Source organism: Notolepis coatsorum (assembly GCF_963971535.1).
Source record: "Notolepis coatsorum genome assembly, chromosome: 6".
In the NCBI taxonomy this organism is placed as follows: domain Eukaryota; kingdom Metazoa; phylum Chordata; class Actinopteri; order Aulopiformes; family Paralepididae; genus Notolepis; species Notolepis coatsorum.
Genome location: NC_140170.1, coordinates 141977660 through 141991333, shown reverse-complemented (window position 1 = coordinate 141991333; position 13674 = coordinate 141977660). Strand labels below are relative to the sequence as shown.

Genomic DNA, 13674 nt, shown 5'->3' with positions numbered 1-13674 from the left:
CAAGTGAGCTAGCTGGCTGCTGTCATTGCTAACAGCCAACGCTAACGCACCAAGCTAGTGTATTTCCGGGAACAAAAGCATTCATTCTTATTTGTTAACGTTGAGAACTTAGTGAAACAATATGGGTTAAAAAACGTTGCTACCATGTAACATCTCCAGTAGTCTCTCTTTCTTTATCTTTTCTGTTCTCCCAGCTCTTAACTCATTGGGGCCAAACACGTAATATTACGCGTTTCACCGCCAACGCTTGAGCACCAAACACGTAATAATAAGTGTTTAGATCCTTTGATATTTTTCCTTTGATCCTCGTTCTAAACGATCATCCGGATCACTCTAGCCGCCCCTGGCTCGTTTGCCTACGTTGGGATTGCAATGCCGATCGAATCTCACCAGCTGGCAGTATCGCCTAGGGATGCCCCGATCACGTTTTTTGCCACCGCTACCGATCACCGATCGTCTATGAGCCATATCGGCCGATACACTGCCGATACCGATCGTTTTTATAATATATATTTTTTTAAATATATATATATTTTTTTTTATAAAATAAAATGACCCAGTCAACTATTAACTTTTAGTTTAATACATGAGGCATTGTCTAACGTTATCGAGCTGGCTAGCTACTGATAGCTCCTGATATCAACAAATGCTCTGGCAATAGTCTAGTGCATGAGACCTCCGTTAGCTAGGTAGCTAACGTTAGCTCATGTTTAAACGAAATGACCCAGTAAACTAAATAGTTCACTTTAGTTTAATACATGAGGCGTTGTCTAATGTTATCTAGCCGGCTAGCAGTAGCTACAGATAGCTCCTGATATCAATGTCTTATAACATAATTGACATTATTCGTTTTTGCAGCTGTTGGCTAATTAGCTATCATGCTTCATAACTGAACACATAAGTTTCAGACCCTGTTAGTCAAGTTGAACTATCGCTCTGACTGGGGGACGCTGAGGGCATGCTGAATGTGATTTGACCAAAGCAGAGTATACACACAGACAGTGGAGCTGTTTGCCGATAGCGAGCATTTTGACTTGTTGCGTGGTGGCGAAGTCTCGCAGATAATACAACTACAAGTATAATTATATAATATATATATTTTATAAAAAATATTTACAACTATTCAAAAAAATCGGCACCCATCCCTAATAGTTAGGCTGGGAGTATCACGTTGGTATAACGTATAACACCGGCAATTGAAAACCAGCATCACAATTCATTTATTTGCTAAGTACAATAAATGCACAGGTATTTGTCTCAGTCGTTATTGGCTGCAAAGATATATGGACAACACAGTACATAATGATACACGTTGTGCCAGGAACCTCACACATTAGAGCAAAGAGACGTGCGAGACATACAACAGATGGTAGACTGTAACACTATACACTAATACTATACATCAGTACAATGTATCAATACAATGTACTGTAGCCTATGTTACAGATACACAAGGGGTACACTGGTGTGATGGGGGAAATCCAGCAAGTCAGTCAGCACTGTTTTCCAAAGCTACAAGACCTCATTGTTGTAATTAACCTACCCCAATCCCTGCCATCTTTTCTCTATCAACTGTTGCAACAGTTCTAATTGGAGGATTAAGAAAAGGGGGTGTGGCCCAAGATAGGTCAATATGAACGTTGATAAGGAGCGGCGGCTACCGCTTCTACAGGGAACTTACCCTGGCTCGGACCTCACACTGCCTGAACCGGCACTTCTGTCTTATTTTGTTGGGGCCTCCGAACTTCTTCATGTCCTTACAGAAGTCACACTGGGCACAGTCTTCAGTCCTCTTACACGGCTCACATTCGCCGCACATGCGGACGGAGCGCTTTACCTGTCGAAGAAAGATTCCCCAGTTAGATCAAAAACACAAAGTTCACATGTGGGCAACAGATATGCTGTATATTGTTGCAACAATGGACCTCATGATCAAAAGTGTACGTAACTATTAGGGCTGTCAGTTTATCGCGTTAATTAGATTAATGAATTACACAGCAAATGATCACGTTAGGAAAATTAACTCAAAATTAATAAAAAAAAAAAAAAAAAAAATTATTATTATTATTCTTTTTTTTTTATCTCATTCATTCCATAAGAACGTAGAATAAACATTTACAATTTTTTTTAATCCTCCATTTGCATGTTCTTGGTATCTGATTCTAGGGACATCTATGGATCTCAGGGAATGTATTCCCAGTGTCAGAAATCAGAGGTGTGGACTTGAGTCACGAATTTGATGACTTTAGACTTTGAGTTGACCAAATCAAAAAAGACTTGCAACTCGACTTTGACTTTAACACCAATGACTCGTGACTTCACTTGGACTTGAGCCTTTTGACTTGAGAAGACTTAATGCCTTCCCCCATGCCCCAACGATTACAAATTATGTTATTAAATGTGCCGTGAATTAATTAATTTCCAGCTAATATACACTTCATTCGCTCAGTCCTGGCTCGACGTTGTGGGCGTGTTTTGTTTACACCAGTCTACACTGTCATGGCGGCGCCCAGTAATCGAGTTTTTACACATGGATATCCTTACTATTTCTCTTTTGTTGAGCACAAAGAAAAGAACGTTTTAGTTAAATGTAAATTGTGTCTTGGCTCAAATATCCTATCTACTGCCCACTTTGTTTGAAACAATCCGACAGCATCCAATCAATTTGCGCGAGAGAAGAAGTAACGTTACAATTCAGAACGACGGATCCAGTGGAAAAATAAGATCAAAGATTGCTTCGTTTGCTTATAAAAACGATGTGGTGGTCAACAAAAAACGAATTGCAGAAAATCACAGATGGAGACGCAACTTCCTCCAACTTCGTTCGATATTTGAAGCTGCACAAATAACGGTAAGTAACTTGGCTTGCTAGCTACAGTAGTTAAATCAATGAGCCATCAACGCCAAAGTCAGTGTGGTAACGTTATTATTGCATCCAATATTGATACACAGCTGGCTAGGCAGTTGGTAGTCATAGTCTTGTCTTATAAAATAAATAAACAATCAGCAACGTCACGCTTGATGAATGGCCAGCAGTAGCCTAACAGTACTGCTGCTCCTTAAAAAAATTTATTGATTGAAATTTGTATTAACAGATTGCAGAATGGGTACAATACAGTACGACTCAATACAAACAATTGTTAAGGGGATGCATCAGGGTCCCCCATTTTCAATTCATCATGACATATGACATACATGACATTAGGGCTGACCCCTATTAATCGATTAGTCAACTAATCGGTCGAAAGGGGCCATAGTCAACTGGCCAACCTCTTAGTCGAATATAATAAAAAATATATATATACCGGTATATATATAATTTTTTTTATCATTCTTTCCAAAAGAAAAGAGGCCTATAAGCGTGGCTAATGCTAATGGCACGCATACCAGAGGCTAACTGCCTACGAAAACAGGCACAGAGGCACTGAAAGAGGATTTCACCCATCTAATGAACACACTAGACCAGTGGTTTTCAAACTGTGGTACGCGTACCACTAGTGGTACTTGGTGGTACTGCTGGTGGTACTTGAAAACATTTACAAAAAAGCACACTTTTTTTTCCAGTCAGGCCACTGAACTTAGAAGCAGGCCAGGCCAGTGTTTCTGGTTGCGGCGGCGCGATAGTTAGATAACCTAAGTGGGGAACAACCAGGAGATCACTGTGACAGAGAGTAATTCAGTCTAAACAGTCATAAATCTTTAATTCAACTTCAGCCCTGATCATAACCTTTTTATTTTTTTTGTAATGTCAGATAAAAAATGAAATACTCCCACTTTTCTGAAAAGAGTTGGTGTTAAATCTGACATTACAAAAAATCCATCAAAATCTGTGTTGCTGCTAATCATTGACACATGCCGAGCCTGTAATAATCCCCCCCAGAAAAATGTACTTTGCATTTGATATATTGAAAATATTTTACTTTGTGTTTTTTTTAACAATAATTTATGATGCCATCACACAAACTGGCATTTAAAAGGGTAACATTTCAAAAATGTATTGAATATGTGTTTTTTTTTTTTTTTTTTACAATAATTTGTGATGCCCATCACAAACACTGTCATTTAAAGGGTAAAATTTCAAAAAGTCCTGCACCAGAATGCAGGAAATTAAGTTTTTGTAACAAAATAATTGTGTGTGTGTGTGTGTGTGAGAGAGAGAGAGAGAGAATGGTGGACAATTGCTTGCTGTGTGAGAGAGAGAGAGAGAGAGAGAGAGAGATAGATAGAGAGAGAATTAAGTACATCTGCTGAAATACAGTTGTTTTCTCACTTGCTATGTGAGAATGTTAGTTATTATGTTCTCAATGCCCCTTGCATTGTATGAGTTGTGTGGAAGCGTTTGCTAGTTCTAGTGCTATCCCTTTGTACATTGTGGCTGTCTGACAAAAGTTAACAATAAATAATGGTATTAGGAATACATTTGCCTCCTGCGTGAACTGTGCATAGCTGAATAGACTGTATTTTAACGCCGGTCATATGGTGGTACTTGAAGAGCCAGCTACATTCTCAGGTGGTACTTGGTGTAAAAAGTTTGAGAACCACTGCACTAGACTAGACAAATATCAACATGTATCCATCAGTGGACCAATTGCATGCTTTTGCAGAGGACAAGAAGCCTTCAGACATTAAGCACCCCCACAGCCCAAATGGAATGATACAAAATTTAAAAATATTATACTTTTTTTTTAGTCGACCAATAGTCGACTAACGGCAAATTTTGGCCAATCCTAGTTGACCATCCAAATCCTTAGTCGGGGACAGCCCTACATGACATACAGCTATACAGTACTGTTTTATCAAGACATTTATGACATACAAGACATACAGTACTGTATAAGAGACATAGGTCGCTTTCACACCAGAGCTGTTTGGTCCGGACTATCGGACCAGAATTTGATAGTCCACTTTTTTGGGTTTGTCTGTCTTTCACCCAGCCTACTGCGTTTCTATTCCCGTGTATTTACATTTGCACTCAGGGACAAGTGAGGACAGGAAGATACCCTGGGGTCTACATCAGGCATCACGTAGGTTTACCTGTTGTTAAAACCCTAGTTTAGAGTGAGCACCAGTGCCACCCACTGTATTTATGGGTGCCTAAGCGCCTGTGTTGCCTTTTATGTAAATAAACATTATTATTTTGCAATCCGTTTCCTGGCTTTGTGTCACTGCTCCCTCACCCACCATGTCTGTTGCCTTATGTTGCGCCCTTCCACAGGGGTGCGTAACACAGGTATAAAGACCCTATAGTAGTAAGTCATACTGTAGAACAGTGGTGCCCAACCAGTCGATCGCGATCGACAGGAAGATCGCGGGCTGATTTCAAGTAGATCTCGATTAATAAAATTAGATTATAAAAAAATAAAAAAAACCGCCTCTCCTTGTTAACTACAACAAGCAATGCTGTTTGTTATTTAAGATGAGGTCGGACTCGGCACTGACAGATTTGTGTTCATTATGCTGCTTTTATAAAGCCTCAAATGACGGCTTACAATATACAATTTTGGCTGGTAGCTCTCGGCTAGGTGGTAAATTAAAAAGTAGATCTTGGTTCAAAAAAGGCTGGGCACCCCTGCTGTAGAACATGACATCTTAGCGTGACATCTTATTTAGTAGTGTCAATACGGGTACAAGGCCACCCAGAAACATGGGACGAGTTAACAGGTGAGGTTAATGTGGTGTCGGGAGAGGAGCGCACAGCGGCTGAAGTGAAAAATAAATGGGAAATCGGAGTCCAAAAAAAGATTCAGCAGTCCAATTTGGAACGTGGTTGGTGAGTGTGGTCATGAACCAGGGGGGCAGTGCTGCAGCGCATATCCGCAATCTCCTAATAAAACAAGTCATTCAAATAATAGAAGCCTACTGTTGCTGGGACGATTCATTACACACATATACAGTACGTACAAATTAGCCATGCGTCTCGAGCATCTCCTTGCTCGAGGTCACGAGGTGCACACCCACAGATCTGGTCTGTAAGATGTAGGAGTTATGTACACCTCCTGGGAAGCATGAGAACACGTAGAACAGGTGGTTCTGGGCATCGCAGATTATTTGATGGAGTGTATTGTTTTCTGTTGAGATATGGAAACGATATCTGGGGAGGGTGCCTTGATGCACACATGCCCATGGTGGACAGTGCCTGGACTTGTGGTGGCACAGGGTTTGAGCGTCTGGTCCGGCTCCTCGGTGCATGAGCATCAGAGATATCTTCCAGCAGCAGTAGATACTAGGGTTGGGTACCGTTCACATTTGAACCGATACCGGTACCTGTGAACCGATACCGGTACCTGTGAATCGATACCGGTACCCAACGGTACCTTTTTTCTGTACTTTAGTCTAAAAAATTAATGTACCTACCTCAGTTGTAAAAAAGAATTCAAAACTTCAAATAATTTATTATCATTATTATTTATTTAGAACAATTTGTTATATATATATAATATTGCAGCAAGCGTTATCTGCATCTAGCTTTGTAAAGTGTAACCACACTTGCGACTGCCCCGACTGCTTTGTTGTCAAATCCTAGGTCAGCGTGTATTGTGCGTGTGAACGTTGACGTGAATGTGTGGCAACGTTGACGTGAATGTGTGGCATACTTCATAGGTTTCGTTTTGCGGTAAACAAAACGTTGACGTCATCGGACTAAAAAGAAAAGTAACAAAATGTAGTACCGACGTCATTCAGTCGATACCCTTAAAAGTACCGGAGTCGGTACCCATCCCTAGTAGATACTGTATGCCATATTGTGTGTGTGTGCGCACACCGAGCGCAGGTGCCCAGGAGCACTCCGTAGGCATCCTCACCAAGCCTTCATTAACGTTTAACGAATTCCATATAAATCTTGATCATTATGCTGCATCAAGCTCTAGATTTATATGGAATTCGTTAAACGTATCTTTTGTGTCTGTTGTAGTGTTGTCAAAAATATAGATTTTTCGATACATATCGATTCTGAATATTTAAAATAGTTTCAATACTAATTTCCCGCAATATCGATACTTTCTGCACTATCGATTTTCAAAACAAAAAAACGATTTCTCCTCACCTTTTATTTTTACAAAAAGTGATATTTGGTGAAAGTTAGATTTGCACTTTATTAATCCCAATAGGGAAATTCATTCTTGTTTGATGATGAAGAGGCACCTTTTATTTGTTTTAAGTGAAATTTGGTGAATAAGCAAGTTATTGCACTATTAATCCCAATAGGGACATTCATCTTTGTTTGATCAAGAGTAACCTTTTATATATTATTATAATTTTTTTTTTAAATGAAGATTGGTGAAAGTTAGGTTTGCACTTCAATCGCAATAGGGAAATTCATCTTGGTTTGATTTTTTTTGTCAAATAAAAACAAATGTTATTTGAATGATTTCTAGTTTTCAAGAGAGAAAAAAATCGATTAAAATCATAAATCGGATAAAAAAAAAGGGGGGGAGATTTTATTTTTAGGCCATATCGCCCAGCCCTAAAACAAAGTGTTTTAAAAGTGTTATATTTCTCTTCTCTTATAATACCAGAGAGAAGGTGAGGAGAATCGACCAGCAACAAAAGCTAAATAAAAAATAAAAAAAATTATAAAGAAATTTACATTTTAAGATTAAAATCTTTTCCCCGTGGTATCGAAAATGGTATCGAATATAGATACTTTTCAAGGTATCGTATCAAAGTTAGAAATTCCAGTATCGTGACAACACTAGTCTGTTGTCATGTTTCTCCACTGGCTCTTACAAAAAAAATAAAACCAATAATAACAATAGTGAACAAGACGGTAGGGATGAGCCCAAACGTTCGAACCTTCGTTCGTTACGTTGGTGTTCGAATCTTAACTCATTCACTGCCAGCTCAAGTTTCAAGTTTCTTTAATAGTTGTCATACAGAAGTACAGAATACTTTTATACAAAATGCTTCTTACTGTTACGCTCCAGAGACTGTGCAAGACAAGATAAGTATGAAATAAAATAACATAGTATAGCATGTAAATTAGAAGTAAAAAAATGAGGTCACAGTGTTCAGTATAGACATATGTACAATGTTCGATGCAGAGTAGACGTAACTGAGTTACCATATAATATACAATACTGTGTAGTGTACTAATATACAATACTATATAGTGCAAGGCAGAAATAGGATGAGGTGCAATTTAGGTACAATTTACAGTAGGTGTACGAGTTGTAGTGCAAATCCTTTATCAATAAATATAAAGTGTGTTTGTGTGATCTAAAGTGTGGAGAGTGGGTGCTGCAGTGTGTTGTTTGTTTAAGTGAGTGTGTGCGTGTGGGTGTGTGTGCTGTGTGCATTTGATGGTTGTTGCATAGTGTTTATTGTTCGTTTAGCAGCCTGATGGCCTGGGGATAGAAGCTTCTTCTGAGTCTTTCTGTGCTCGCCTTAAGACTCCGGTATCGCTTGCCTGACCGCAGCAGTTCAAAGAGGCAGTTGTTCGGGTGGCTCGAGTCCTTAATAATTCTCTTAGCCTTCCCCTTGCACCGCTTGTTGTAAATGTTCTGGAGGGTGGGAAGCCCCCCTCCAATTGTGCGTTCGGCTGAACGTGTCACTCTTTGTAGTCTGCTACGGTCTTGTGCAGTGCTATTCCCAAACCAGGAGGTGATGTTGCCAGTCAGGATGCTCTCTATTGTACATGAGTAGAAGTTCCTAAGGATCTTCTGACTGACTTGGAACTTCCTTAGGCGCCTGAGGAAGTAGAGGCGTTGTCGTGCCTTCTTCACAACACTGTCAATGTGTGTGGTCCATGTCAAATCCTCGGATATGTGGGCTCCGAGGTACTTGAAACTGTTCACTCTCTCAACCGGTGCCCCGTCGATGCTGAGGGGGCTGTAGTCCTTGACCCCCGACCTCCTGAAGTCCACAATCATCTCTTTTGTTTTGCTGACGTTCCGGGATAGGCAGTTCTCCTGACACCACTGTGACAGGTTCTCTACCTCTTCCAGGTAGGCCCTTTCGTCGTTGGCAGAGATCAGGCCCACCACTACTGTGTCATCAGCAAATTTGATGATGGTGTTGTTGTTCCGCTGTGCTACGCAGTCATGTGTGTACAGGGAGTAGAGGAGGGGGCTCAGAACACAGCCCTGGGGGGCCCCTATGTTGAGCGTGGTGGATGAGGAGGTGCAGTTGCCTGCTCTTACCACCTGGGGTCTGCCCGTCAGGAAGTCCAAGACCCACTGGCAGAGGTCATAGTTCAAGCCCAGGTCCCTGAGCTTGGCTATGAGTTTGGAGGGGACTATGGTATTGAATGCTGAGCTGTAGTCGATGAACAGCATTCTCACATAGTTCCCCTGCCTCTTGTCCAGGTGTGATGCTGCTGTGTGCAGCACATGGGCTATGGCGTCCTCCGTGGACCTGTTGGGGCGATATGCAAATTGCAGAGGGTCCAGGTTGATGGGGAGGGAGGAACAGATGTAGCCCTTCACTAGCTTCTCAAAGCACTTCATGGCTATGGAGGTGAGGGCTACAGGGCGGTAGTCGTTGAGGCAAGCGGGCGTAGATTTTTTGGGTACAGGGATGATGGTGGACTTCTTCACCATTATCCTTATACTGTTCTAGCTAGGCCACGCTTTAAAAGATAGGAGTGTGTCACCTTGTTTGTAGAGCTATATCTATATTCTATATTATAGCTATGGATACAATACAATGGTAATTTGACAGTAACTATCTTCTGTCCAAGATGCAAAAAAGAATACATTTGTTCATGAATACGTTCGCGCGTTATCCCGTGGTGAATATAAGTATAGTTTTGGAGTAATCCGGGCTAATTCCTGGGAGGCTGAGTTATAGGGCGCAACGTGAATTCTACTAAAAGCATTGGCGTTTCATCCCTGGACACGCTACTATTTCCAAATCAAATGTATATAATAGGTATTATGTGGCGGCTGGGTGGCACAGTGGAGATTGCGCTCGTCACCAATGCGAGAGACTCCGGTCTCGAATCCGGGTGTCAGCATTGCCTCCGGCTTGGGCCAGCCGTCATACTAACTCGTTTGGCTGAGTTAGCGGGAGGGAAGTCGATGGGGTGGTAATCTGGCGTTGTGGACAGCGACTCCTACAGGTCAGGTCAGGGCGCCTGCACAGCAAAAGACAGGAAGTGGTGAAGGCAGTGTGACCTCCCACGCGTTACACTTCACCAATGAGAGTCCGCGCTGTCAAGTGAAAAGAGAGCCACTGGCTGTCTCCGCATGTGTCGGAGGAATCATGTGGTAAACCTCAGGGCTCCCTTGACCGACCAGTAGGGGGCACATGCGCACAACAACCAGGTAGGGGAGGGGGGAATTGGCATAACGACTAAATTGGGATGGGAGGAAAAAGCACAGAAAATCAGGCGGAGAAAAAGAGGATTAAAAAAAATGTATAATAATAGGTATTATGTTTCATCATGAATGCATGAAAGGGGGGGGTTGTTTCTGATGCTTTGATTGCCAGTAACGGCATTCGTTGTGAACACTACACAGGCTGATCAGCTGGAAATCGCGATTTGGAATGATGCAATTATCAAACCACAAAAAAAAAAATAGAATATTTTTTAAATATTTTTATTTAACCAGGAAGTCCCATTGAGATACAAGATCAATTTGGGAGAGGGAGGTAAGGGGTTTTAGATTGTGCGTTGTGAAGTTTAGACTTCAGAGAGGGAGAGTAAAGTACAGAAAAAAGATACCGTTGGGTACCGGTATCGATTCCCAGGTAAAAAGAAACCTTTTCAGGCTCGGTGAAAGACCCACCGCGTAGGCCAGATGCAAGCCGCATTTTACAATAAACCTCTGTGGGGCTGCTTAAAAATAATTATTATTATAATCGCAAATTTTATCGCAATCGCAATATCTGTCCGAAAAATCGCAATTCGATTATTTCCCAAAATTGTGCATCCCTAATATATACGTGGTTGGTGTTCAACGGTTGTCAAGCAAACACGTATATAAACGTTGTTGGCGCAGATGGAGTTCATTAACACTTTCAGCGCCAGACCCGAGGACAGTCGGGTTAACTCGCCAGCGGTTGAGCGTCATACCCGAGTATAGTCGGGTTTTCATCGTTATTTCTTTTATTCTATATATATATATTTTTTTTTTACTTACATTTTTATTATCAGTTTCTTGATTTACAAACAAACATCCACGTAAAACATTACAATTGGCAGTCAAAATTATAAGAGACAGTACAATACAATTCGACAGATAAGAACTAAAAGATATAGCTGATAGTAGAAAATAATATCAAAATAAAATGAAGAGTTGACCTAAAATGAATTAACTAAAGGGAAAAAGAAAAAAATATATATAAAAGAATAAAGTGACATGGGTTCTTTGGTATTTTCATTTCGATTTCTCTTCTTGCCTCCTTTTCACTCTCCTGTGATGTCGTTTCTTTTCTTCCTATACTCTTCCCACTTCTTCCATTTTGACTCAAACTTCTCATCTTGTAGCCTCAGCCTATGTGTGATTCTCTCCATTTCCTGTATCCCCCCTACTATCTCTGTCCATTGTTCTTTCGTCGGTGCTTCTACTCTATACCACATTTTCTTCAATGCTTTCTTGGCTGCTACTAATAATATCTTAATCAAGTATTTGTCTTCCCCCTGAATTCCTTCCTGTGTTAAGTTCCCTAAATACAATACTTGGCCTGTCTGGGGTATTTCATATCCTACTATTTCATTTATTATCTCTCCTATCTCTTCCCAATACTTCTTTATTATCCGACATCCCCAGAATGTGTGTGTGGTTAGCTATTTCCTGTCCACATTTTCTCCAGCATGGTTTCTGTGTTGGTGTATAGTTGCCCTGTATTTCTGGTGTTATAAAGAATCTAATTATGTTTTTCCACCCAAATTCCCTCCATATCCTTGACCCTGTGGTTGTGTGTTGTATCTTACATGTTATACCATTCTTCTTCTGTTATCTCCGTTTCTAATTCCTTCTCCCACTTTTCCTTTATATATATGGTTGTGATGTCCTTGCTGTCCATTATTGCCCGATATAATGCTGATATCCCCCTCCCCTTCCTTCCTTCGTATGCTTTTACCATTATCCTAATTATCCCATTCTGATCTTTGTCTTTGTCTAGTTTTATTTCCTTGTTGTAGTAGTCTCTAATCTGTAAATATCTAAAGTGGTCTCTATTCTCTAGTCCGAATCTTTCTTTCAATTTTTGTAGAGTCTGGATCTCCCCTCCTTCTATCATTGTACATATTGCTGTTATGCCCCCCCTCTCCCATCTTTTGAACCCATGATCTTCTATCCCTGGTTTAAATTTGTTGTCATGCGTTATCCATCTCAGTATCTTGGATTCTTTTTCTAGCTTGTATTTCTTTACTATCTTGTTCCATATATTTATAGTGAATTTGGTAATTGGGTCTATTAGTTGTTCCTTTCTTCTGTATAGCTCCCGGTCTCCTATTAGTGCCTGCACTTTGAGTCCCTCTTTTTTTGTTTCTATGTCTTTCCATTTGGCTTCATAATTCTCATTGCACCAACATGCTACTATTATCAGCTGTGCTGCATAGTAGTAATCTTCTAAACTGGGTATTGCCATTCCTCCTTTCTCCTTTGGTAATTGTAGAGTCACATCTGATCCTTGGCCTCCCCCCCATATGAATCTTGATATCTGTTTATTCCATTCCCTGAACTGGCTTTGTGGTATTAATATAGGTAGAGACTGAAATAGGTATAGTAAGTTAGTAACCTTGGTAATATATTCATCTTTATGATTTCGATCCTTGAGCTAAAGTCTAGAGGCATTACTGTCCATCTTTCTAGGTCTCTTTTAATTTTCTGATTAATCTGTGTATAGTTTTCATCATATAGTCCCTCCACCCCTCTTGTAATATTCACTCCTAGGTATCTGATCCTGTCCATATCCCATTTAATCTTGTATTTTTCTTTGATCTGTCGTTGGGGTGTAGTTCAATGTTAAGGTCTGTGTCTTCGTTACGTTAAGTCTATACCCTGAGTAATATCCATATTCTGTCAGTAAATCCATCAGTCGGGAAGTGTCCGGTTGTCTCATATATACTATCACACCATCTGCGAACAGTCCTAATTTATGTTCTGTTCCCCTTATATCCACCCCTTTGATGTCCTCGGTCTGTCTAATTAGTTGAGCCAGTGGTTCGATGAATACATCGGAGAGCGTCTGCGAAAGACAACAACCCTGTCTTGTAGCCCTCTCTAGTTTGATCCGGTCCGTCAGGTTGCCATTTACTTTAATCCTTGCCGTTGGTTCTTGATATAATGCCCTAATTGTTTTCATCACGTTTATGTCTAATCCAAATTTCTCTAATACTTTATATAGGAATATCCAGCTTACACTGTCGAATGCTTTTTCTGCATCCAGGCTAACTAGTACTGCACTTCCTCCTCCTTTTTGTATCTCCTCTACTATCTGCACTGTCTTCCTTATGTTGTCCTGCGTTTTTCTTCCTTTAATGAATCCGGTCTGGTCTTCGTCTATAATATCTGGCATAAATGTCTCAAATCTTTTGGATATTATCGATGTATACATCTTGTAATCTACATTAAGTATGGACACTGGTCTGAAACTACTACATAGTTCCTTATCCTTCCCTTCCTTTGGAATCGTAGTAATTATGGCTTCTTTCCATGAGGGTGGCATTGTTCCTTTTTCCATTGTGTGTCTAAATGCTGCCTCTAATATGGGCCTCAGTTCCCGTCT

At 40.5% G+C, this 13674-nt stretch overlaps 1 protein-coding gene across 2 annotated transcripts in view; it reads right to left on the bottom strand.

The window, feature by feature from the left end:
- cxxc1b (CXXC finger protein 1b) overlaps positions 1 to 13674 on the bottom strand; it is a 60961-nt gene that overhangs the window by 25339 nt on the left and 21948 nt on the right. For both annotated transcript variants that reach the window (XM_084317679.1, XM_084317680.1), the window contains exon 5: positions 1682 to 1837. In XM_084317679.1, coding sequence (XP_084173805.1) covers positions 1682 to 1837 — 156 coding nt within the window. The remainder of the gene's footprint in view (positions 1 to 1681; positions 1838 to 13674) is intronic.